Genomic DNA, 27,733 nt, shown 5'->3' with positions numbered 1-27,733 from the left:
TTGCAGTTCCAGTAATCCTGGGCTTCCTTCAGGTGGCAGATGTTCTCTTTACTCCTAAGGCAGTTAGAAAAGATACAGAGAAAGATAGAACTGTTCAGTTTTTTAGTGTCTGGAAATGACAGGGTTTGCTGCTGCTGCTAAGTCGCTTTAGTCGTGTCCGACTCTGTGCGACCCCATAGACGGCAGCCCACCAGGCTCCGCCGTCCCTGGGATTCTCCAGGCAAGAATACTGGAGTGGGTTGTCATTTCCTTCTCCAGTGCATGAAAGGGAAAAGTGAAAGTGAAGTCGCTCAGTCGTATCCGACTCTTAGTGACCCCATGGACTGTAGCCTACCAGGCTCCTCCGTCCATGGGATTTTCCAGGCAAGAGTACTGGAGTGGGGTGCCATTGCCTTCTCCGGACAGGGTTTGAGAGGTAAACAATTGAGTTGTTTAGGAAGAGATACAATCGACATCTATTGTAATCTAAAATCAGCCATGGGCAGGTGAGGTCTGCTCATCTAATGCCATGTGTTGTGATAGAATGAAGATTTAAGAAAAATCCTTTCAGGTGGACGAAGCTTATGTTATAAATGGTTTAATCCTCTGAGGATCATTTTGTATGTCAGCACTGTGAGTGTTGATTCTCCTTCCCTTGTATCTGCATGCCCCTTTCCTAAAGGAGTATCCGCCTATCGGCTTTGGTGGTAGTTTTGTGATTCTGGATAGGAACATATTCCCTGAAAGATATCAATGGATCAAGGTCTTTCTATTAGCATTCTTTTGAATTTTGTTTCATCAGAATGCACCATTAAAAGAATTCTTAATGAGCAAACAGCATTTTGTATTTCTCAGACTAGAGGAAAAGAGAAAGGGCCTCTACATTTTCGTACTCTTTCACAGACTTTGTTTTTGCTGTTTTTTTCTCTTAGAAACATTTTAGGAAGATTCTTTTCCCTCCCTAATTCCTCATCGTGTTGAATTTAATTTGATCCCCGCATCTCAGCCAGTCTCACTTACTGGATCTAAATTTGCTCTAAATAGAAGAGATCTTCCTCAGTTTTCAACCTCAGTTACCAAATACAGGGACATTCTGTCTGTCTCTTGTGAAATGAGAGCTAAGTTGACTTCTGTCTTCTCTCTAAAAGTGAAGGGGATCAGTTCTCACAACTTTGTTTAATGTGTTCAGCTGGGCTCATCAGATAATTGATCCAGAAGGTACCATGCATTTTTCATGGTTATCAATGTACAGTGATGAAATATTTACCTTTCATTATTGGAGTAGACCCTGATGTTCTATTTTACGTGGGAAATTTTACACTTGGGCAAACTTTTTCTTTAAAGGAGAACACTGATTATTAGAATCGTTTATAATAGAAACATTGATTGAGTTCTGAAGCACACTTCATATTTCATCTTTTGAGTATCCTGGAATGTCATACATATTGAATAAGCACTATTTAAAAAAAATTCATTAGTATGCTCTTTTTTTTTGAAATTCTGGATACTTTTTATTTTTGCTTGCAAAGATCAGTTGCATCTGTTGTAGTCTTTATTGGCACACATTTGAATTTTTAACTGGTTGCTGCTGCTGCTGCTGGTCGGAGAAGGCAATGGCATCCCACTCCAGTACTCTTGCCTGGAAAATCCCATGGACGGAGGAGCCTGGTGGGCTGCAGCCCATGGGGTCGCTAAGAGTCGGACACGACTGAGCGACTTCACTTTCACTTTTCCCTTTCATGCACTGGAGAAGGAAATGGCAGCCCACTCCAGTATTCTTGCCTGGAGAATCCCAGGGACGGCGGAGCCTGGTGGGCTGCCGTCTATGGGGTCGCACAGAGTCGGACACGACTGAAGCGACTTAGCAGCAGCAGTCGGACACGACTGAAGCGACTTAGCAGCAGCAGTCGGACACGACTGAAGCGACTTAGCAGCAGCAGTCGGACACGACTGAAGCGACTTAGCAGCAGCAGTCGGACACGACTGAAGCGACTTAGCAGCAGCAGTCGGACACGACTGAAGCGACTTAGCAGCAGCAGTCGGACACGACTGAAGCGACTTAGCAGCAGCAGTCGGACACGACTGAAGCGACTTAGCAGCAGCAGCAGCAGTAGCTGCTGCTGGTAAGTCGCTTCAGTCGTGTCCAACTCTGTGCGACCCCATAGACGGTAGCCCACCAGGCTCCGCCGTCCCTGGGATTCTCCAGGCAAGAATACTGGAGTGGGCTGCCATTTCCTTCTCCAGTGCATGAAAGGGAAAAGTGAAAGTGAAGTCGCTCAGTCGTGTCCGACTCTTAGCGACCCCATGGGCTGCAGCCCACCAGGCTCCTCCGTCCATGGGAGTTTCCAGGCAAGAGTACTGGAGTGGGATGCCATTGCCTTCTCCGTTTAACTGGTTAGACATTTTAATTCTTATTTGTCAATCAATTTCATTGTAATTTATTATATTTCATCTCATGAATATTATTCATTAATTTTTTATAATGAGTCTCTTAAAAACACAAAAATTATTTAAGAATCTTAACTCAGGAATGAGTAAATTTAGGTATCTCAGTGGTTTGGACTAGGTCATCAGAAAAGTAATGTGAAAAGAAACGAAGGGACTTCAGAAATGGCCACAGGGATCCATGGGAGGGGCGAGTTCAGGCCAAAAATGTTATTGTCTTAGGGAGAGTCTTTTGAATAGAAATATCCCAAGAGTTTAGAAGGCAGTTCTTCAGGAATTGCTGAAGCCCGGTTTTTGTGTTGTACCTCTGAGTTTCCACCTCACCCCTGTAGCTCTGATTCAGAGTTCCTCATAGAGCCTTCAGACAAGATTGTATGATGATACAGCTCCTCAAGCTAGTTGTACCTTGTACTATAATTTACACATTTTGGGGGCTTATGTATCACTTTCTTTTTATTTGCTTGGTATAAATGATCTCCTTTGAATGCCTGAGTAAACTGGAAGAAAGAGGATTTAGGACTCACAAAACTGAAAACCACTGACCCTAGTTGCCATCACCAGGGACATTTTTCAGGTAATGGAGTCCTTTGCTGAGAGGTCCATGGCTTAGTGATGTCCCTGGACCTCATCCCACTTTTGATGCCATTCTTACTGCTGCTCAGCTCATCCTCATTCCAGAGTGCAGCCCCTTGCAGGCTGGGGGCTACCAGCGCCTCCCATGACTGCTGCTGCTCAGCACCTGGAAAGACTCTAGCTGAGCAGGACTGAATCTGCCCTCTGAGACCCCTGCCAGTGCTAGCCTCACAATAAATTATTGTCCAGAGTTGAGAACAGGGAGGGCATTTAACCTTATCCATTCTGAGGTTATGGTTGGAATACTGTACAGGCTTTTCCATTTACCTGTCATCTTTTCTGGTCTGGTCATTATGCTGTTTACACCTGCTCCCCGAACCCTCCTCTCCTGCTCGCTATTTTTGTCTAACCTCTTTCTGTTTTGCTTTCTGAAACTTCATTCTGTCAATAAACAAGCTGCTATGAGGCTTCAGCATTTTTACAGAGCATTCTGAAATAAGTGTGTCAGGTTTACAGAACTCAGTAGGATTGAGGTGCAGGTATGCAATAGTCTTGTAGCTTTTATAAAATTAACTCTGATTATATTAAATAGTAACCTCTATTTACTGAGCACTTATTTTGCCTTAGGGTTTTTCAGCAAGTAAGCAGTAGACCTGAGATTTGATTTCATGGCTCTCTGGCTCTGATGTCCTTGCTCTTTCCATGACCATGTGAAAAAATAAATATATTTTAAAAAAGGTGGGAAAAACCCTATTGGTTAAGCTTTTTATCAGGCTTTATTTATTTGATCTTTAAAAGAAAAGAGACAAATTCTTTTTCTCAGTGAACTTAATAGAAATTTCTTCAGCCTTCTCAGATATGTTGAACTCTTGAACTGTTAATAGTTAGTGTGTACCAGATATTAGAATGAGTAATGGAGGAAGTCTCTCACTGATAAACCCTTAACTTTATGATGGATATCTATAGTACTTCTGATGTGGTGACATGAGGTGAGGGTGTTAACTGTTCAACAAAACCATTTAGAACAATCATACTATATTTGAGTCTTTCACCTGTATCTGGGGGATTAATCGCATTGGGTATTGGACATTTTAGATTTAGACTTGAATGTATGGAGAGAGTCACTAAAGTCTAGTGTACTAGTCAGATAACAGAGAACAAACTAGTGGTTACCAGTAGAGAGAGGGAAGAGGGGAGCAGAAAGATATGGGTAGGGGATTAAGGGGTACAAATTATGTATAAAATAAGCTACAAGAATATATTGTACAGCACAGGAAATATAGCCAATATTTTATAATAACTATAAATGGAGTATAACCCATAAAAATTTTGAATCACTGTGTTATACACCTGTAACTTAATGTAATATTGTACATAAGCTATACCTAAGTAAAAAAAGTCAAATAGTGCAGTCGAGTAAATGTAATAAAACTTCAATGTAACAGTGCTGTATAGAGTAGGTTGTTACGTATAATATTATCATAAAGTAATAAAGTTCAAGTATTTAAATCTGTACTGAGTTCTAGAGTAGAAAATGTAATAAATCACAGTCCCTTGCCCTTAGGACATTCATAGTCTTGCAAGGGAAATTATTAACAAATTAAGAAAATAATGTGTTAGTGTTTTGCTTCCATTGGTGGTGTTGGGGGGGATTGTTGGGAGTAAATGGTGTTTGCATAGTAACGCTTGGCTATCAACAGCAATTTTATCTCTTGTTTACTTCACAAACAATCTTATTAATCAGAACATGCTTTTACCTTATTTTAATAGATGGGAATAGTGCTGAAGAAAGTTAATTTAGATTGCTAAATGTTAGAATCAGAGTTCCATTTTGACTCAGGTCCTCTGCCTTCATAGGTCAAGCCTTCGCCCCCCCGTCCCGAGATGCTTCTTATAGCATTTACATGTAGAAATCCTGACTGTAAGTGGGGAAGTTGGGTACTAGCTAAGATGTTAATGGAAAACAAGGAGAGACAACTCATGTGATTTATATGAATGGCACCTGGAGTTGTGCGCTTCATTATGTAAAGATAACTGGGAATGTGAAAATACTAATAACCAAGAGGTATAGTGTCACTTCCCTGGTGGCTCAGACAGTAAAGAATCTGCCTGCAATGTAGGAGACCCAGGTTCAATCCCTGGATTGGGAAGATCCCTTGGAGAAAGGAATGGGTGCCCATTCCAGTATTCTTGCCTGGGGATTTCCATGGACCGAAGAGCCTGGCAGGCTGCAGTCCATGGGGTCGCAAAGAATTTGCCATGACTGAGCTAGTAATACTTGCACTCTTTGACTTTTTCATATTGTCACTTACCAAATATATGGTGTCATTTTGTATATTCATCCCTGGCTGAAAATATTGAAAAACCCTTTAAACAACTGAAAGACACTTCCAACAGCTGCTCTTTTTTCATTTGTCCAGCAATAATCGAGTGACCTTGGGTCAGGTTTGGGCAGGCTTTGGATTTCTTTGTGGCTTCTCTGGGAAACAAATGGACAGCCAATTAGTTTCAGATGGTGCTTATTATGTATGGGGACTTAGTGTATATAGTATATGGGAACTTATACTAAAGTATAAGACTATAGTATGCTGTTCCCTTATAGTATACTAAAACATATATTTTCCAGGCAAGAGTACTGGAGTGGGGTGCAATTGCCTTCTCCGATACTTATAAATACTATAGACTTATATATAAGTACCATATATACACTTATACATGTGTTAGTTCCAGTTCAGTCACTCAGTCACGTCTGACTCTTTGTGACTCCATGGACTGCAGCACGCCAGGCCTCCCTGTCCATCACCAACTCCCGGAGCTTGCTCAAACTCATGTCTGACGAATTGGTGATGCCATCCAACCATCTCATCCTCTGTCATCCCCTTCTCTTGCCTTCAGTCTTTCCCAGCATCAGGGTCTTTTCCAATGAGTCATTTCTTTGCATCAGGTGGCCAATGTATACTATAATATATAAGGCCTTATATACTAAATAGTGTATATAGTATATAGGGACTTAAGACTTCACCTTCCAGTACAGGGGGTGGTGGGTTCAATTCCTGGTTGGGGATCTAAGAACCCACAGCCAAAAAACCAAAACATAAAATAGAAGCAGTATTGTAACAAGTTCAATGAAGACTTTAAAAATGGTCCACATCGAACAATCTTAAATATGTATTTAGAGTATATGCGTGCCAAGTTGCTTCAAGTTCGACTCTCACTCTTTGTGACTCCACGGACTGTAGCCCTCCAGGCTCCTCTGTCCATGGGGGATTCTCCAGCCAAGAATACTAGAGGGGGTTCCATGCTTTCCTTCAGGGGAATCTTCCTGACTCAGGGGTTGAACCCGTATCTCTTATGTCTCTCACATTGGCAGGCGGGTTCTTTACCTTTGGCGCCACCTGGGAAGCCCATGTAGTGTATAGTCAGTTTACAACTTGACCTTGAACGTTGCCCAAGAAAAAAATTGATGTTTCTGTTGCCCAATACGGACTTAGTCTTTTACCAAATTGTGAATTCAGCTTGTCTGGGCCTTTCTTCAAGCAATACTCTACTTTATTAGTTTCCATAATACTATGCTTTGTTTGAATGAGTGTTTTCTCTGTAAAATCTAATGATTGAAGATAGTTTGGAAGTGTCTATTCTGACTTACTTCTATCCAGTTTTCAGTTGATTAAATACTTTGGCTTTCATTGTAAATATGAAAATCCATCTGGCTAGAAATCTGTATTAAGTTTTGTTCATGTTTGGAATATATAGTAAAATTGCCAAAGTGATTTTCATGTCAAACATTTCCCATATGTTATGTTTATATATTTACGTCTCATTTTTGGCTTTAATTTTTCTCTGAAGAAGTTTTATTACTTGCTTGTTTGTGCTTCCTTAGATGTAGTAGGCACAAGACTTACCGTTTCCGTTTAATTTTATTTTCTCTTTGACACATAGTAGGTGCTGGAGTAATTTTGTGAAGGGGATGAATTAGTGAAGGATAGGTGGGAAGATGACAGTTCTTGTGATTAATCAGGATCTAATCTGCAGTTGTTTTCATAGCCTCACTAGACTGTCAGTTCTTTGAGAAGAGGCACTGAACACACATTTCTTTCCTGAGATCTAACAAAGGGCTTGGTGTATTAAATACTGATAAATGTTTGTGGAATGAATAAGCATTTAAAGGTTACTTTCCTGCTATTGATGACAAGGTATTTGTTATGTTTAGCTTCTAGCCATTAAAAAAGAAGTCAACAAATAAAATCCTTAAATCTGAGAAGATAGATTTAAGCCTAATGCGTTGGACGTAATAGCCTTTCTGTACAAAATCCATTACTGTATTTTTGGGGCATCCTCCTAGGCTGTTTTCAGACGTATGGAAGCATGTCATACAGGGAAGAGTGATATGGAGGTTGCTTCTCAGAATATATCAACGCGGTACTGGGAGTGAGTACCAACTCTGTACTTTCATAGAGATTTTGGGACCTTGGTGATCCTGTCCTCAAAACAACAGCCTCCAGAGTTTGTATCAGATTCTGTAAAGCAGAGCCAGGCAATGGTTCTCACAGATAGAGTCCTTGGGGTTGTAGGGTGGTAAGTTTGGGCCAGTTTGAATAGTACGAGGGGAGCAGTGGGAATGTCAGCTTAGAAAACAGTGAGGGACAAGCCATCAGGGTGATGGTCTGGCAGGTCACCTCTGCCTGAGGCAGAGTTAAGTTTAGGATTTTGTTTGCTCTTTTTTCTTAAGTATATTGTACAGATAATTGTATCAAATTCCCACATATTGTAAAGTTGAATGCTTAATTCAGACATGTAGACTGAATTGCTATGTACTCCTAAGATAAAGATACAGTTAGATATATACCCCAAAGAATTTAAAACAGGTACTCAGACACAGTATATTTGCATACATGTTCACAGCAGCTGCAAGCTGGAAACAAACCAAATGTCTATTAATAGAAGGATGAACAAACAGACTGTGGTATATACTTGTGATAGAATGTTATGCAGCCATGTAAAAGGAATGAACTACCTATCCATGTGACATCTTAGGTCAATCTCGAGAACATTATGATAAGTGAAAGAAGCCAGACACACAAGGTTACCTATTGTTTGAACCCATTTGTACAAAATATCCAGAATAGGTAAATCCGCAGAATCAGAGGGTATCTTGTTGATGGCTGGGGAGAAGGGAAAAGGGAAGTAAAGGTGCAATGACTAAGCAGTTTTATTTTGAAGCGATAAAAAGGTTTTGGAACTAGATGGAGGTGGCAGAACACTGTGAATGTACTAAATAGCACTGAATTATTTGTTTAAAAGTGGTTAATTTTATGTTATGTTCGTTTCAGCTCAATGAAAAAGTGATCTCATTAATCTTCTTCTCCCCACAAACCCCCCAAACAAAAAGAATGTGTAGAATTAGAATATGATGCCCTGTCATCTTGTACTTTGATCTTTTCTTTTCTTTTTTTTTTTTTTTTTACTGAATAAGGCTGGTATTTCCCAACCTGTGTCCTCTGTGCATGCTGTGTTCTCTGACTGCAGTGTCGTCCTCTGTCCATTTTCCACATCCAAGTTTTACCCAGCTAGACACGTATATAGCATCATCAGGTTTTCTTTGTTCCTCTTGAACTCCCTTCATCTTTCTCAATGTACGTTTGTGTGCTCAGTTGTGTCTGACTCTTGGCAAACTCCTGCCACCCACCCTCCCCCCACGGACTGTAGTCCACCAGGCTCCTTTGTCCATGGAATTTTACAGGCAAGAATACTGAAGTGGGTTGCCATTCGCTTCTCCAGGGGATCTTCCCAACCTGGGGACTGAACCTGTATCTTGCCTCTCCCACAGTGGCAGGTGGATTCTTTACCCTTGCACCACCTGGGAAGCCCTCATCTTCCTCAAGCCTGTATCCAAAATCATCTCTTCATCCTCTGAGGACCCCTAGCACTCTTATCTGTAGGTCTTTTTTGGGGCAGTTACCAAATATGACCTTGGGTTATAGTTATTTATACCCATTTCTTACTTATATCCTTGAATATGGAGCCTGTAATGTCTGATTTTTTCTTTTCTTTCACAGTGTAAGCACACAGTGTTCATTGGCTAAATATCAGAAGAAACCATACTTTTGAGGAAGTGTGGGAATATTTGTACTATGCCAACTTAATTTTTCTATAGCTTAGCCATCCTAGTTAGAACTCAGCCATCCAAAAGATTGATGAGTCCATTCTCTCATTCAGCATTTAGCTGCTGTGACAGGTGGGCCCTGAGAGATGGTGGGAGTACAAGGACCACAGACAGAGACCTGGAGGCACAGGAAGAGATCTTCACCTTGGTTTTAGCATGGGTTTCACAAGATGAGACACCTGTTATTTAAACACTCTCCATGGAACAGCCTGGTCCCAGAGTGTGGAGCTTGGCTCTTGTTGACTCTAGTACTGCTCATTCACGGTCCTCTGGCTCGTCTCTGAATTCTGAAAGAATTCAAAAATTCTTTGAGTTCTGTAAATACTTCTGCCAATGAGATGACTTCTTTTCTCACAAGAGTTCTTATTAAATTTCTCTGTAATCTGTACATCTTTAGATTCACCCAAAGCTGAATCATAATTGTTATTTGTGGGGCTTAAAGTTTTGAAGTGTTGCTCCACACTGCCCTTGGTCCTCCAGAGTGTAAGTGGGAGGCTCCCATGGCATCACGTGAACAGATGCTGGTGGGTACCTATACTGTGGTGTAGGTGCCGCTGCCAATTTGGAGGCATTGAAAGTTTCTAAGGTGCCTTATAAATGGTCAGATATGATCTTAATTTAGTTGATTATTTTCTTTAGTACATACCTTATTTTAATTCTTTGAAACTTAATCTTTTTTTTTAATTAAGTGAGCTAGGACAATCCATTTCTTCCCTAGTATATAAATAGCCTTGTATGGCAACTTTTTTTTTTTTTTCTGATAAAGAATTATATCTTCTGTTCTCAGGGACCACTCATAGTGACTTGTAGTAGTGGAGAGCAGAAAGTACTCTCAGGCTGTGGAAAAAAATACCAGTTTTAATACTGTAACGTGTTAGCCACTGATAATTTGGTAATAAAGCATACATGCTTATTCTCTTGCATTAGATGAAAAAGCACATATTGACGTAAGTACAGCCTCATTTTTTTTAGGCTTAGGATTTCAGATAACCCCCAGCTGATATTTTGTTGTTTCCCCCACCCACATTGTGATTCTGGAGGTTATGGAATTAACAGCGGGCCTGGGAAATGTCAGGCAGTGGCTTAATCTTGGTTGTTTTGTGATGTTTGAGAGATGGTGATGTGTCCTGACGTTCACAAAAGTGGGCATGACATTGTGTTGCCATGAGATTAGACAATGCATGTATTGAATTTGAGGATTGCCTGGTTATATATATATATTTTTTTGATTTAATTCAGTCATAGAAAGTTATCAGTGGGGTTGACACGAAAATTGTGGGGTCCAACCTCAGAGCTGTGGGAGCTGAGGCCTGAAGGGTTGCTCAGGTTATGAGCAGGGTAGCATGTATATCCAGGCCAGTGTTTTATTCACAACAGCATTAGCTGTTCTCCTCCCAGTACGCGCGCGCGTGTGTGTGTGTGTGTGTGTGTGTGCGCACGCACAGAATTGTTAGTGTATTCTCCTTTCATTTGTATGAATTATATTCCGCTGTCATTGTTCTTATGCTATTTTCTTCATTAAATTGAGTCACAGTACTTGCATATGCACATCTTCAGTGTGTGAACAATTGCTCTTCAAGATCTTGGAAATATATTTCAACTAGGTGTCACTAAGATCAAAGGAAAGCAGAATTTCTGTTTTCTGTTAAAACAGTCCAAAGTTCTTGATGATGTTCTTATAATTTTCTTACCTTGTTGAACAAAGAATTTATGTGCCTGTGTTTCAAATTCAGCCAGGCTATGATGACCTTAATCCTGATTGGAGACTCTCTACTGAGAAGAGAAAAAAAATCAAAGGTGAGTTGTATGATGTATGATAATTAAAACCTTAAAAGACTCTTCATCTTTAGTAAAGGTACATATGATAAAGCATATGTAGGGGAATGAAAACTCTTTTTTTCTTTCTACTACCTTAGGTTCTCTGGATGGGGCCTTATAAAAGGGGGTTGACAAAAGATAGATTAATAAGAGAAATAAGCAGAAGTTTGTTAGTGTGTACTTTGAGTTGATACATGGAGTAACTCAGAGGGTTGATTAGAAATTGGTCTTATATAGCATCAAGAAACAGTCAGTTTCTAGAGAAGTGTCAAGACAAAGGAAAAGTAGTTGGGATTTCTCAGTTCAGTTGCTCAGTCGTGTCCGACTCTTTGCAACCCCATGGACTGCAGCACTTCCCTGTTTATCACCAACTCCTAGAGCTTGTTCAAACTCATGTCCTCCAAGTCGGTGATGTCATCCAGCCATCTCATCCTCTGTCGTCCCCTTCTCCTCCTGCCTTCAATCTTTCCCAGCATGAGGGTCTTTTCCAATGAGTCAGTCCTTTGCATCAGGTGGCCAAAGTATTGGAGTTTCAGCTTCAACATCAGTACTTCCAATGTACTAACCAGGCCTGACCCTGTTTAGCTTCCAAGATCAGAAGAGATTGGGAGCGTTCAGGGTGGTATGGCTGTAGACTGGAGTTTCTAGGAGTGGCAAATATGTGGGGAAAGTAATGAGATATAAGCACTAGTTTGTGATGTAGATTCCTTTGGTGCTGTCTCTGGCCTCATAAGAGTTGACATTTGTCTCCAGTCATGAATTCTTGTTCCTCCTGGCAGAGAGTGAAGAGAACAACTTTGTACATTTATGTCCTTTGTTGTTGGTGTTTAGTTGTGAAGTTGTGTCCCACTGTGACCCCTTGGGCTGTAGCCTGCCAGACTCCTCCGTCCATGGGATTTTCCAGGCAAGAATACTGAGGTGGGTTGCCATTTCCTCCTTCAGTGGATCTTCCAGACCCAGGAACTGAACCCACGTCTCCTGCATTGGCAGGCGGATTCTTTACCACTGAACCACCAGGAAAACCAAAATTTATGTCCAACTTTTAGGCAAATAGGGGACAAAGAGCTTTTCTTGCATCTGCTTCTTCTTCCTTGCCTCCAGCCCCAAATAATCCTTACGCCAAAGTGGCATATTTTGTGGTGGCATACTCTGCCACCCTGCATATAAAAGTCTCTAGATAATTCTGCTTCACTTTGGAGGGAACATTCAGATTTTGTAGAATGGGGACAAGGCAACAGATCCAACTTTCTGCTGCCCAGGTGTTAATATTTCGAGTTTTCCCAAGGCCACGTCAGAGCTGTGTCAGGCAGCATGGCTCTCCAGCCTCAAGCCAGCATGCAGACGGCATGTTCACAGGTCATACGAGTGGTCCTTTGTAAATGAGCGTGCAGGAGATTGCAGAAAGGAATTTCTCAAAGGGGAAACTGAGCAGTTACCGCTGGAGCTGGGCTGAGCGTGTGGTAGGTAGTAAGTAGTGAGAGATTGGAGGGATTTTTTTTTCATACATTTCCCATGTCTAAATTATTATTATTATTATTTTTAGTAATGAGCATGTATCACTTTTATAAATAAATAAAACCTGCATTAGTTACAGTTAATTAGAAGCAGTAGTGATTATTTAATTGGTAGATGAAAACTAAAAACAAATTTAAAAATTAAGACTTTGACTAATCAGTTCTTTCTTTTTTCCGGTGAAACTCCCCTAGTTCAGTACTTCTGAATTTTTTAGTGTCTCCTATAAAATGGATCATAGTTACCAGGCTTCAAAATCTTTATTAAATTATGCTTCTAATTACATTTAAATAGCTTAAAAGTATTGATTCATTTATATCATCTGTCATGTTCATATATTCACTTTTGTTAAAATAATCATCCAAAATACTCATTTAGAAAAACATTTCTGAGAAAATAATTTGTCAAAGCAGAAGGTTGACAACATATTTAAATGATTTGTTCTTTTTCATCCCCCTCTAAGCTGAGGAACATTGATTTTCATGTTTGCTTGGAATTCCTTGTATACATAGATTGCTTTAGGCTTAAATAGGAAGAAGATGTTGAGTTATTGTAGTCTTTGTTTTTTAATTAAAATAATGGGTTATTCTAATAGAGTTAATTTCCTATTTTATTTTTTGCTTGGCCATACTTCACGACTTCTGGGATCTTCGTTCCCCGACCAGAGATCAAACCCAGGCCAGGGCAGTGAAGGCACTGGGCCACCAGGGAATTCCACTAACCTGTTTTGCTCAAATGTTTACATATATTTTAAAGTTTATGGTTTACTGTTTTATGTATTACCTTTAAACCTCATCAGATTGTTAGTAGAACAAGTAAGGTATGAAAAGGGCAATGAAATTAGAATAAATATCATGCTGTTTCCTTTTGAATGCCTCAGTTTGGTGAACCACAATTCATTTTTATCTTCCCCCACCCCACCCATTTCTTTACTGGTCTTGAATGTATTTTCCTCTTTCTGATTAGTTGCTGGTGTGTGTGCTCAGTCGCTCAGTCGTGTCTGACTCTTTGCAGGCCCCATAGACTATAGCCCACCCGGCTCCTTTGTCCATGGAATTTTCCAGGCATGAATACTGGAGTGGGTTGATGTGTACTTCTTCAGGGGATCTTCCCGACCCAGGGATTGAACCCACGTCTCCTGTGTCTCCTGCATTGGCAAGCAGATACTTTACCACTAGTGCCACCTGGGAAGCTCCAGTTGCAAATGTAGGGGAGAAAAAATTCTTTTTCCTTCTACTCTACTAGATTCTGAAATCAACTAAGATCCAGTAAATTGGACTAACAAAGAACCAATTAATAAGGAAAAAAGCATGCACCTTTACTTACTATGTTTTAGGGACATGGGCGCCTTCACAAGGAAATGAAGACCTGAGGAGGTTAAACCTGACCAGTGTTATACTAGGTTGGATGAAGAGTGGGAAGTTGTGGAAAACCTTGACAGGACACAGGGTCTGAGTTCAGGATAGTCAACTGGGAGAGACTTAGAAGCTTGTCTGTCTGTTTGGCTTCCCTCTGTCTTTGGAGATAAGGATGCACCTTTCCTCCAGGTGTAGAGAGGGCACCTCTCACATGAAGATCTTAAGACCTGCTCCAGAGGAAGGTCGGCGTCCTTCCTTAAACCTGCCATTTATCAGTACACACCTATCTTTTACATGTTGAAAATGGTGACATGTCTCTGAATATTTTTCATTTTTTGAGCAGAAAGACCTTAATATATTTACCTCCTCATCCCTAGAACTTTGGACTTTGGCAAATCACTGGCATTCAGATTTTTGTTAAATAAATTACCACTTTGTATCTTATACTTGAACTTCCCCGGTGGCTCAGTGGTAAAGAATCTGCTGTAATGCAGGAGATGTGGGTTTGATCCCTGGATTGAGAAGATTCCCCTGGAGGAGGAAATGGTAACCACACCAGTATTCTTGCCTGGAAAATCCCATGGACAGAGGAGCCTGGTGGGCTACAGTTCATGGGGGTCACAAAAGGGTTGGACACGACTTAGAGACTAAACAGCAGTCTTAAATTTGAGTCAAAATCTGAGTGACGACTTACATTTTATTCTTATTATTTTTCATACCTTTAGGGCTCAAATATGTTTTTAAAATTGATTATTGGACTAAGTGTGTTGTATGTAACCCACATTGATGGATGCATTTCTGTTCATTTACTTTTCCCCCATTAGATAAGGAGTCCTTTTACCCACTGATAGATGTCAATTGGTGGGCGGACAGCGCAGTGATTTTGGCTCGCTGCTCTGGTGCTTTGACTGTTTCATCAGTGAAAACTTTGAAGAATTTACTGGGAAAATCATGTGAATGGTTTGAACCATCGCCTCAAGTCACTGCTACCCATGATGGGGGATTTTTAAGTTTGGAGGTAATTCTTTCCTTTTTAAAGCAACGAGTGTGTTTGAGAGTACTTGGGAAGATCCTCTGGAGAAGGGCATGGCAACCCACTCCGGTATTCTTGCCTGGAGAATCACATGGACAGAGAAGCCTGGCAGGCTACAGTCTACGGGATTGCAAAGAGTCAGACACGACTGAGTGACTAACCCTACTCACTACTACTGTGTATTACACCAGAAATTTAAATGTCTGATTTTTAATTTTTATTATCCCATTACTTAATCTTATCTTTTAAAACCAAAAGTTTGTTATTGGAGTCAGAGCTTGAGTGCAGTATAAAAAAATCTATTGTTTAGTCAGTTTAAAATTGCATTTGTATAAGAAAGAAAAACATTTTTAGTCATTTTGTTTTCTATAAAGCACTTTTCCCTAATGGACATAATAGACTTTTCCCCCTAGATTAGCTATTTAAAAACATAAATAATAGTACTACCAAAGAAATACAGTCTTGAAGCTATTTCTCTGAAATATGGCAACTTAAAACTTTTGGTTCTTCTGTTAGAAAACTTGTTTATTATGTCAAAAAAATTTGAAATGAGTGTAGTATTTTAAAGTTATGTTTTGGTCATTTAAAATTCTTATTTCCAAGTTAATGACCTTCAATAGTTTTCACTTCAATGCAATTTGACAATTTTTTTTTACCCATAAGTTTGGTACTGAGTCTAAAGATGTTCTTTAAAGAAAATCATGTTTTAAAATCAAAGTCAACTCTGTTAAGTTTAGAATGAAAGTTATCTTTATCAGGCAGCCTTCAGACTCAACTTTGTGCAGCTTCAGACATTGTTTAAAAGTTGGGTAGTTCAGTTCAGTTGCTCAGTCGTGTCCAACTCTTTGCGACCCCATGAACCGCTGAATGCCAGGCCTCCCTGTCCATCACCAACTCCTTGAGTCCACCCAAACCCATGTCCATCGAGTCAATGATGCCATCCAGCCATCCCATCCTCTGTCATCCCCTTCTCCTCCTGCCCTCAATCTTTCCCAGCATCAGGGTCTTTCCCAGTGAGTCAGCTCTTCGCATCAGGTGGCCAAAGTATTGGGAGTTTCAGCTTCAACATCAGTCCTTCCAATGAACACCCAGGACTGATCTCCTTTAGGATGGACTGGTTGGATCTCCTTGCAGTCCAAGGGACCCTCAAGAGTCTTCTCCAACACCACAGTTCAAAAGCATCAATTCTTTGGCGCTCAGCTTTCTTTATAGTCCAACTCTCAAATCCATACATAACCACTGGAAAAACCATAGCCTTGACTAGACAGACCTTTGCTGGCAAAGTAATGTCACTGCTTTTTAATATGCTATCTAGGTTGGTCATAGCTTTCTTTCCAAGGAGTAATCGTCTTTTAATTTCATGGCTGCAGTCACCATCTGCAGTGATTTTGGAGCCCAGAAAAATAAAGTCAGCCACTGTTTCCACTGTTTCCCCATCTATCTGCCATGAAGTGATGGAACCAGATGCCATGATCTTAGTTTTCTGAATGTTGAGCTTTAAGCCAACTTTTTCACTCTCCACTTTCACTTTCATCAAGAGACTCTTTAGTTCTTCTTCACTTTCTGCCATAAGAGTGGTGTCATCTGCTAATCTGAGGTTATTGATATTTCTCCTGGCAATCTTGATTCCAGCTTGTGCTTCCTCCAGCCCAGCGTTTCTCATGATGTACTCTGCATATAAGTTAAATAAGCAGGGTGGGGGTAGCTATTCTTGGTAGAGAAAATAAATACCTTCATGTTCATTTGCTAAATGGATTGAAACACATCATCTTTTCACAGCAGGTACAAAAATATCAAAAGGAAAGAAATTAACATTCTCAACTCCTTTATTTCCCTTAAATAATTACCAAGCATATATTGTACCAGAGCATATTAATAACCTATTATTAAAGCAAGCTTTAGTTTTAGAGATTTGGAACCAGTGACTTGGTGCATATTTTTGGAGTTGTTGATATATATAGAGTTTGTTGTTGGGTTCTTTTGAATTCCATGCTTCGTCTTAATCACACCGCTGATGTAATGCATCAAACCAGAGTAGAATTAAAATGCTTTTTCTGTTAGTTCTAAAATCTTGTCTTTAGTGCCTCACTGTTCCTTTAACATCTCCTTTTTCAATTCAGTGTGAGATTAAACTTGCCCCCAAACGATCTCGTTTGGAGACGAGGGCTGGAGAAGATGACGAAGGAGAAGAGGATTCGGATTCTGATCAGGAAATCTCTGCCAAGACTCGCTACTTTGGCTATATCAAACAGGGCCTGTACTTAGTGACGGAGATGGAACGGTTCGCACCACCCCGGAAACGCCCGCGAACCATTACTAAAAACTACCGCCTAGTGAGCCTGAGGTCCACGACCCCAGAGGAGCTCTACCAGAGGAAGGTGAGGGTGTCCTGTTACTGTGCATGGTCATAGCTTCAGTTTTGATTCTGTTGAGAACAACACTATTTTTTTAATAAAGGAAGAAATCGAAAGAGGGATTGTTTTGTCATTGATATGTTGCAAATGTCAGTATGATAAAGCTGAAAATGCCGCTACTCTTTGTGCCTGAGCGGTCACACAAGAGCAGTGGATGGGAGGTGAGCTCACCTGGACCATTGTCCCCTTGGTGACTCCGCCCAGGTTTTCACGCTGCTTCGTGTGGCCTTTGGCTCTCACCTCCTCTGTACCGAGCACAGCTGTCTGCTCAGACTGCAGCTGAGGAGGGAAGAACTTGCAGGCTGGATTTGTAGTCGGGGGCTTGCCTGGGAAGCAGATTCGATCAGCACCAAGTACTCCACATGTCTGTGCTGCCGCGTCAGGGGAGGAGTCCTGGCAAAGGACTTGGTCTGTCGCCCTGTTTGTCCTGGTTTTACTGTTTTACTCTGTAAGCACGGCCACTTTACCTCTGTTTCTCATTTTTCTGATAAAGCCCTTAAATAGATACTTGATCTCTCTTCCCCTCGTCATGTTTGTGAGCTTCTGGTGCCACAGGGCACGTGGGGGTGGTTAGGAGTGCGTGACCTCCACTATCGCCATTCATTCTGCCATCATAGCGACACTGCGACAGCTCAGTAACCTCACATTCCTGTTCCATTTCCTTGTCCAAAGATCGAAAGTGAAGAGTATGAGGAAGCCCTGTCCCTGGCTCAGACCTACGGCCTGGACACTGACCTAGTATACCAGAGGCAGTGGAGGAAGTCAGCGGTCAACATTGCTTCAATTCAGAATTACTTGGTATGTTTACATAGTTTGATAACATGTTTTAAGAGTCATAGTCCTTCCCCTGGTGGCTTAGATGGTAAAGAATCTGCCTGCAATACGGGAGAACTGGCTTCAATCAATCCCTGGGTTGGGAAGATCCCCTGGAGAAGGTAAGGTTCATACTTAACAGAATATCTTGTGGCTGTAGGGCTTCATATTGGAGTATGTTTCACTTTTCTTTGTGAAGTGTTTTATTCAACCTGGAAAAATTATCTTGTTTTCAGATTCTGTTGGCTCTGCAGCTGGATGGTTGTTACCAAAGACCTGTGAGCGAATATTCCCTGATAAACCAGCCAAGTACCTGGTCTTGGCCTAACCCTTTCCCTTCATCCACCTCAGTCATCTCAGTTCACTGCCATGAGTCAGGGTCCTGTCAAGAGTCAGGAACCATACAGGAATTTGAAGAGAGACAGTTTTAATACAGAGAATTATTTTCTGGTAACGGAGATTAAGTGTATGAGGGCAAAGAGAACTCTTAAGTAATAACCTGGGGCTGAAGGGAATGTTTCCAAGGAGGTAGAAAACTCAGAGGGGAGGTGGTGGTCAGCTGGAGACTGGTAAGTAGGAAATGCCCCCACTAGCAAGAAGGCTGGTAGATAGGCTTGGACTAGGCATGGCTAGGACTGAAAAGAAAAAAATTCCCACTGGAGTGCAGGCAAGCCTAGTTTAGGAAGCTTCCCATTCAGGTGTCTGGGAGGTTCACCGGGGAGGAGTCTCTCCATGGGAGTACAGTCGACACTAAGTGGGAAGTTGTCCCCTGAAAGAGGAACGGGGCAGAAAGCATCACAAGATGGTCCCTGCCAGCACTGCCGGCTACCCAGACACAGGAGCTAGAAGAACCAGCACACATCTGCGCTGGAGACCAGAGGTTCTTCCTCTGCAGGGCCCGCCCCCTGCAGCGCCCCCTGTTGACAAAGCTTAGTATCATGTCGGCCCCAAATGGGAGATGCTATTTATCTCTTAGCTAGCTTTGAAGAATGCTTTTGAAGCTGAGAGGCAAAAAATAGATAACTGATATATCAGTCTTGTCAATACCCCCTTTTTGCTTAAATTCTACAACTGTATCCTCCTTACCATCATGTTACCACAGTTACAGTTACTATGTAGCTTGTTAATTTGGATCCTTGGTCCCTTATTGAACTCATTCCCATTTTTAGCAGATTGTGACTTCTCATTTGGAAAGGAAAATATGTTTACATTTAGATATATTCTAAGAAATGTTGGGAAATTTTCATGGTAATTGTTTTCCCTAAAAATTCATGTACATGAGTAATTAAAAATGACAACAATCTGAAAAAGTTATATGTAAGAAGTTGATGCTTTAAACCAAACAGGAAGATAAACTGTTAATACAAATAAGATATCAGAGATAAGAGAGTATGAAGGATAATAAAGGGAGAAGACAAAGTTGTTTGTGTTTTCTTTAGACTATCAGAACACCAAACCTATTTTATCTTTCTTCTTTTGTGACTCAGGACAGTGAGCTCATGAGTTCAGGTATATCCACTTAATGGCCTTTTCTGTAACACAGTAAAAGGCAGTTTTGGTCTCTGATGGAGCTGACAGATGTTAGGAGAGACAAATCATGTACTTTTTTTTTATTGGGGGAAATGCTTAATTCAGCAAAATAAATAGGCAGTGAAGAGTAGAAGCACCATGCCAGAGATGGTGAAGGGGTACAGGAATGGCATAAATATGGCCTTCCTTTTAGGGAGCTTTTAATCTTACTGAGAAGACAAGCTTCATGCCTAACCTACTTTGACCATACAAGAGAATGCACACAAATGCTATGGGAGCCCAGTGAAGGTAGCAATCATTTTAGACTGCCATGGAAGTCTTTATATAGGAAGATGTTTGGGGCAGGGATTGGAAAGGATTCAAAGTAGAGAAGAAATGAAGGCATTGTTAATGGGACCAGTGGTATGAGCAAATTAAAGAAAAATGAGCTTGACTCAGGAGGCCTAATCTGTCTTATTCATTGCTATATTTTCGTGGCACACAGACGGTACTCAGTAAATATTTCTTGGATGGATAAATGGGCTCTGGAAGTAAACCAGTCTATTGGATGTGATATTCCATGATAGTGAACATTGGGGCATATGATTAGGCAGATATATTGATTTGGGTTCAAGTGGGAAACCTTGTCAAGGTGTTATGTGTTGATGACATGGCCTGGTGTGGAGGCCACAGACATGGAGAAGGAGATGTGAATTCACAGACACCTGAGGAAAGAATTGATATGAGGGAATGTGTAAAGGAACACAGAGGGTATGAGCCAGATTTTATTCTAAATTTGTATCCACACAGACTCGAGGAAGAGGGCAAGTCAGCGATTTTGAATGGAGTCAGAGAAAGCTGTTAGGAGGGAAGAACAGCCCTTGGTCTTCCCAGAGAACAGCATGGCATGATTCTTCATAATTGAATCATCGTCTGTGCTTTGGGGTACAGCTCATGGCCAAGTAAATACAGAACCTTGATGTCCTAAACAAAACCTTAGCTTTGTTTCAAGGTTAAACATGTTTGTCATAGTAGGATAAATCTTACCTTACCTTTTTATTTTCTGTTTTTTCATACAGCCCAAATGCAAACTAAAGAACAACTAAAAAATTTGGAAAGATCTATGTTTCTAAGAAAAAGTCGTCTGAGTTATGTGTTTCAGTGTGTTTCATTAGAAGAAGGAAAGCGGGTGGAATCATATTCCCTATATTCAGTCCTAATCACCATTAGGAAAAAAGCTTTTTAATGGGGAGGTGCTCCAGCAGCTGCCTGTGGCCAAGCTCTTCGGTAGCTAGCTGTGATTCTGGAAGGCAGTTCTCAGGTGCTATCAGATGTCATGGGTTCTTTAATGCCTCTGTTTTTTATTTTCTCTGTATCCAGAGTAAAATAAAGAAACGATCCTGGGTTCTCCATGAGTGTTTGGAAAGAGTTCCTGAAAATGTGGATGCCGCCAAGGAACTGCTTCAATATGGATTAAAAGGCACAGACCTGGAGGCTCTTTTAGCCATAGGGAAAGGAGCAGATGATGGCAGGTTGGTTACAGAAAGATTTGTATTCAAAGTGAAGGTGACTTTGTGAAAACTTTTTAAACTGAGACATTGGAAAGGGTCAACTTTTCTTTATTTAGGTTACTCTGCAATGGAGCAGTTGATTTGACTAATGCTTTTTTTAATCTGAGATCACAGTTTTCTTTCTTCTGAGTGAAATATGTTTACATACGATAGCTTGATGCTAAGAAAAGAGCAAATTCTACAAACATTTATTGAATGCTAGCAGCGTCTAAGCTGTGGGTTTAAGGCGACGCATACCTGGCTGTGCTCACTGGTCAAATGAACCACCATAGGCAAGCCTGATTCTCATTCACTTTCGTTATCTGTGTCGTTGTAGCCTTCCTCAGAGCATTACCTTGATTAAATTATGTATCTTGTGAAAGCACCTCATAAACTTGTAAGCACTGTACAAATGTCAGTTAATAACAATATAAAGTTATTTGACAGGGGCTGCTCTTCATCAGACACTTGGAACATTATATCCATGGTATATAAATGTGTTGGTGTGTTTGATAAGTAATTTAAATGAAACCAACCTTCATTACCATTTTAAGACCTTAAACAGAAGTGATTCACATTATAAATTCTGGGCAACATTTTCTTCATAGGCTGTTTCACATTGCAGCATTGTAACCTCCCATGTTTTCCTAAGCAGCTTTCATTTTCTTGGTATTCAGAGTTTCTCCATGTGATGATTACTGATGACTTCTTGCCCACCCCATGGATATAAATGAGAGAATTGCTTTGGTTATAACATATAGCCAAAGCTTTCTTTTAAACGGTTGGTTGTTTCTGTTTCTGCAGAAACCAACTTAATGAAATCAAAGTAGGGAAAAGTACTTCTTCACTATATGAAATATATGTATAAAGAAAACACACTCCAAAGAAATTTGAGTTTTCTTTTTTTTCTCTCACAGATTTACACTCCCCGGTGAGATAGACATTGACAATATCTCCTACGAGGAGCTTTCCCCACCTGAAGAAGAACCTGCCGAGAAGAAAAAGGAGAAGGAGCTCAAAAAGAGACGAGAACTACTTAAATCAGTGAACTTTTCAAAGTAAATGATTTATTACTGTTCATTTGGTAATTTCTTTAAAACAGTGATCTGAGTGTGTTCTTTACTAGTGATAATTGCTCTACCTTATTTCAGCAACTCAAATCAAATGCACTGAGTAGTATTGTACCCTTGTGCTTTTGTGTGTTGTCCCGTGAGTTTGGGGCTTAATGGAATATTGGTCGTTTTTATTCTATTTTAGATCTTAGAGAAATATGCTTCCCGGTAAATATAAGTGGCCTAATATAGTTGTTCAAAACAGGTTAACACTGGAACAAAAGGAACTTTGCCGTTGTAGACTGAAATTATTAACCTACCTAGATCGGCTTGCAACATACGAGGTAAGGAGTAGTTTTAATCAAAGCACTTATGTTCATTCGCTCTGTCGTTACACATGCTGTGGCTGCCTTCCTGTGGGATATTCTTGGTCTTTAGAACTATTTATGTGGGAAAAATTTACACAGAAGCACGTTCTCTTGTATATCATTTTTGCTAAAAATTAGGGATTCGTGAGAGGCCAGAAGTTGCTTTGTTAGTCTAGGGAGTAGAAATGTGTGCATTATCTCAGCATCTGTGTTTCCTAGATTTACGATCCTTTTCATTTACTTTTATTTTACATTTAAACTTTTGATTATGGTAGATAGCTGTCTATAGTAGCAAATTTGGTATCCACTGGGGTTTAATACTCCTAATATGAATATTCTGACTCGCTTTATTTTAATGGTTTGAATTTAGTTGGCTAAACTTTGATCCTAATGATGGCCAAAATTAGACACTTGAACTTGAGCAAACTTCAAAATTGTTTCTTTGGGGCAACAAACAAAAATGTCCCATGTTGGACATTTCAGTAGTGCCCTGTCCTGTCAGATTTGTTAAAGGTGTGAGAAGCGTTTCATAAAATATACATAGTTTAGATTGCTTTTCATGTGACCCTCATAGTTTAAGTTACCCAGGATTTAGTGTAAATTTCTCACCTTTTGAAGGGCTTCCCTGGTGACTCAGATGGTGAAGAGTTGACCTGCAATACAGGAGACCCAAGTTCAGTCCCTAGGTTGGGAAGATCTCCTGGAGAAGGGAGTGGCTTCAGTACAAGGATACTCCAGTATTCTTGCTTGGAGAATTCCATGGGCAGAGGAGCTTGGTGGGTTACAGTCCATAGGGGTCGAAAAAGAGTCGACAGGACTTAACAGTTAACACTTTCACTTACACTTTCTCACGTTTGAAGTTTGACTTCATTTGCAGGTTGCTTCCTCCATCTGTCTGAGCCTCCCTTTTAGGGCCATACCTTGACTCTTGGTATTGGCACATAATAGGGACTCAGTACATGTCATGTGTAGTAATGTGATACATGGCCCCAGAACAGTGGAGATATTTAGTACTCCTGATACCTGTAGGCAAAGAAAAGCATTTGATTCTCCACCGGGAAATATAACAAATATTTTCAAACAATGCTAGTGACAAGAGAACTATTTCTGTGGCTATTAGAAAGCATGGTAATTTTATATCACTTCATACAAACAAGTTACAAAACATTTCTAATAGTTTTATCTGTAGTACAACTAGCTTAACTATTGGCTGATCATATTATTTTAAAGCATATTCCTTTATTATGTCTGAGTTCTATGATATTTAGAGGTAATATATAAAATTACTGATGCTGATACAGCTATAGTTTATTATTTTTTTATACTTAGTTTTAGTTTCACTGATGAGATCTTAAAAAAGTTCCATAAAATGTTCAGAGTTTCATTATCCAGTTAATTTTCTTTTTTTATTCTTTAGTTATTGAATCAGTTATTGAGTTGCTATTTCCTATTTGACAGTAGTAAGTACATTTATTAACATGGTAATAGTGACATTTAAAGTATTTGTTGAGCCCACAAAAAGAGAATTAAGCTAAGCTTTTTAAAAGTAGGTGAAGTTGATGAATTTGGCCATTAAAACTTAGAAATGAAGATATTCTAATATAACAGTTAACCAGCTAGATCATGGTAGAGATAGGCATTGCATTTTAATCACAAGGCGTGGCTTATTCTGTTACTTCTGTGATAAATGAGATTAAAATGGATTCATTTAAATTTTACATGAGTGCCTATTTTACACCATATGTCATGCCAGTGCTGGAGGTAGAGAGATGAACGAGGGATAATCCTTGTGGAGTCCTTGTTATATGGGCAGTAAGTGATCATAATGAAGATATGAAGAATTTATGGAGCATAATGGAGGAAAACATTAAATTTTTCCTGGGGATATCCGAGAATATTCTTATGTAGGAAGTGGTATTCAACTAGTCCTTAAAAAAAGGAAGGGCAGCTTAGGGGGCAATAGGACTACCATGTAGGAGACGCAAGCATGGATGCTCCATAAGGACAGTGGTCTTGTCTTGTTTGCTGCAGTACCCTCCAACGCTCAGAACGAGACCTGGCTTGTTGAGGAGATGAGGAGGAAAGATTTGTTGAGGAAACCAGTAGGTATGAGAATACCTTAAAAATACCAACAGATTTGTTGAGGACTTCTGTTTGTTAGCCAGTGTCTTATGTACTTAATTGAGGTTATTTCTTGACAATCCTTTGAGGAAGGTGATGTATGCTCTCGATTTTATGGATGTGAGGCTTTAAGAAGGTAAGTATTTTGTCTAAATCAATAGGAAGCAAGAGCCTCCTGTGAGCATCCTGTTTCTTCCCTCTTTGCTATCTCAGTAGGTTAATGCAGTTAACAAATATTATTGGTTATTTATTCTGTGAAAGGCAGCCTGCTAGGTATCTGGAAAAGTGAAAGAAAGTGTTAGTCGCTCAGTTGTTTCCCGACTCTTTTTGACCCCATGGACTGTAGTCCACCAGGCTCCTCTGTCCATGGGATTCTCCAGGCAAGAAGACTGGAGTAGGTTGCCATTCCCTTCTCCAGGGGATCTTCCCGACCCAGGGATTGAACCTGGGTCTCCTGCACTGAAGGCAGTTATCTGGGGTTTAGCATTAACATGAGAGACATGAGCCTGAAGTCATCTACTGCAGTGAGGAGACCTACACTTGCCACTGCCATGGCTAACTCCTGTCTGTCCTCTGTGTTTCAGCTTCGCTGCCCCTAGGGAGGCCTTCCTGTGTGTTAACACCCTTCCTATGTGTTGCACGTTACCTGTTCCTATTGCCTGTTTGTCTTCCCGACTAGATTTTTGAGCTCCTAGGAGAGCAGGGAGGGTGTATTGTTCATGGTATCAGCACTGTCTGTCACAGTGCCCCTAGCACATAGTTGACACCTAATAGCTATCTGATTAAAGAATGAATAGTTTCATCTGCAATTCACAAGGATCACTCCAGCAGTAGTACAGTTAATCCAGAGTTCTTACACAGATGTGGCAGGTGCTGATGGTACACAGCTGTGTCTAACTTTTGCTTCCTTGTTTTTACCAGGTGGTGAATTTGGGTTGTCCTCCTGTAATTAATTTCATAGCCTATTTCATTTACTTCTGAATTTTTTAAAAAGAAATTAACAGCATTTATAAATACAGCCATTTTCCAAATAAAGGCAAGAATGCAGATGTAGTACTTTAGCTAACAGTTGAGAGTTTAATTTAGGCCTTATTTATTTAGGTAAGCAGAGCTGTAACAGTTTTTAACATAGTCTTGTCACCCATGTTTAAAAGCCTTTTCATAAAATCACGGCTTCCCCTCAGGAAATCCTTGGAGTACCTCATGCATCTGGACAGAGATATGATGCTGAATTCTTTAAGAAGTTCAGAAGTCAGAATATTGTTCTCTCAGCAAGAACTTATGCTCGGGTAATTTCTTGTTTGTGAATGAAACAATTTATAGTTATTAACACTTTCAGGTCTTTGAGCCATGCTGTTAATGTTACTGCATGCATATATCATTACATTTCCTTTTTTTTTTATTGTAATAGTAATAAATGTAGAGAAAATAGAGTCATGTTAAAAATATTTTTTTCATCATCCAAGACCTCTAAAAATAATTTTTAGAGCACTAGATTGAGAAATGTGAAACAGACCTGAAAAAATCAGGAATATTTCAAACCACTTTGTGTAAGAACTGCATTAAAAAAAGCTAATTGTAAGGTTTTGATGTTGTCATACAAGATCACTTCTTTATTTCTAAGGTTCACATTAGAAGTGTACCCTTGCCTTCTGTACAGGAGAGTAACGTGCAGGCCCTGGAAATTCTGTTCACTTACCATGGGTCTGACCTGCTTCCTCACCGCCTGGCGATTCTCTCCAACTTCCCAGAGACCACATCACCACACCAATATTCTGCTTTGCTGCCTGAAGCTTGGTATGTACTGTGTTCACTTTATTTTTTAAATGAGAATATTTGTTTTATGCTAAATATCTTAAAAAAATTCTAATCTACTTAAACTTTTTTCTGATTATAAAATTATTTATAAATTATTTTAAAGTGATTCAAATGTGTCAGTGTAACAAGACCACTTTAACTTAAGGAACATGAACTTTACTTTCTTTTTTTCTCCTTGAAAGTCTCCTGCTACTGAAAAAAAAGAGAGACTCACCTCATGATTTTATTGCTGTATACTCAGTATGTACTGTTTTATGGTTGAGAGCAGTTTTTAGGATAACAGTATCTGTTTGAATTAGTTGTATCTTTTAGAAGTTGAAATATAGTTCTGACAACATTTAGTAGGTCCAGGAGACCCAGGAATGTTCTGGTGGTCCTGCTTAAGTGTAGCCAGGATTTGAATCTATGTTAGAGTTAGGTCAGTAAGCTCTAAAAATAGAAGTTATAAACTCCCTATTTTGTGTTTCTATTAGTACTAAAAATGTAATTCTTTATTATGATAAAAGTGAACAAAAAGGAAAACCTTGAGATGCACTATTTATTTTCAAACAATTTCTTTTAGATCTGAATGGTGATAAGTAAATACATTTTATAAATATGTATTTATAAATATTCCGGAATATAATTAATTTATTTTCTGCCTGTTTACAAAATAGATCTAATCTGAATGGTAATGACTTTTTTTCTACTGTAAATTATTAGTATAGAGAATGAGTCATTGTCTTAAATTTTTTTCAAAAGGTGATTTCTTCTTAGATATGAATGCATTTTTTGGCATTGTCTTCTGATGACTGTTTAGATAAACATTTGATTTTAACCTAAAATTTCAGAATTGGTTTGCAGAATAGTTTTACAATGCCCAGTGTTATGTATTGTGTTTGAATGCCCTATAGTTCCTGCCATAACTGATTTAAATTGCAGTAAATAGCTTAGGTATATCATTGCAGCAGAGAATAATTAGATATTATTTTGAATCTTTCTTGTGGGATGTGTTGCTTAGACAAACTTTGAAAAGACTGATTTCTTGAGTCCTTAAGTTATATTCATTTTAAACATAATGAGAAAATAAAGGTTTTTTTTGTTAATGTTTGTTTCTCAAGAAAGTCTTTTCGTCTTGAGTATATTGTTGCTATAGTTAGAAGGAGAAAGAACAGTAGGTTTTAATAGTAATGTCTCCGTCTCCTTATAATTTTATATGACTGCAAAG

At 39.7% G+C, this 27,733-nt stretch overlaps 1 protein-coding gene across 9 annotated transcripts in view; it reads left to right on the top strand.

Annotated features, from left to right (window-relative positions):
- The window catches only part of NBAS (NBAS subunit of NRZ tethering complex), a 325,229-nt gene that overhangs the window by 69,420 nt on the left and 228,076 nt on the right, over positions 1-27,733 (top strand). For all 9 annotated transcript variants that reach the window (XM_081595917.1, XM_081595916.1, XM_081595914.1 and 6 more), the window contains 9 exons: positions 10,894-10,957; positions 14,673-14,866; positions 17,002-17,259; positions 17,968-18,093; positions 20,998-21,149; positions 22,085-22,225; positions 22,485-22,563; positions 25,893-25,997; positions 26,369-26,505. In XM_081595917.1, coding sequence (XP_081452043.1) covers positions 10,894-10,957; positions 14,673-14,866; positions 17,002-17,259; positions 17,968-18,093; positions 20,998-21,149; positions 22,085-22,225; positions 22,485-22,563; positions 25,893-25,997; positions 26,369-26,505 — 1,256 coding nt within the window. The remainder of the gene's footprint in view (positions 1-10,893; positions 10,958-14,672; positions 14,867-17,001; positions 17,260-17,967; positions 18,094-20,997; positions 21,150-22,084; positions 22,226-22,484; positions 22,564-25,892; positions 25,998-26,368; positions 26,506-27,733) is intronic.

This window comes from Giraffa tippelskirchi, chromosome 4 (assembly GCF_054371585.1).
Source record: "Giraffa tippelskirchi isolate mGirTip1 chromosome 4, T2T-mGirTip1v1.2.pri, whole genome shotgun sequence".
NCBI lineage: Eukaryota > Metazoa > Chordata > Mammalia > Artiodactyla > Giraffidae > Giraffa > Giraffa tippelskirchi.
The sequence above is the reverse complement of the archived record's forward strand: the minus strand, read 5'-3'. Positions and strand labels throughout refer to the sequence as shown.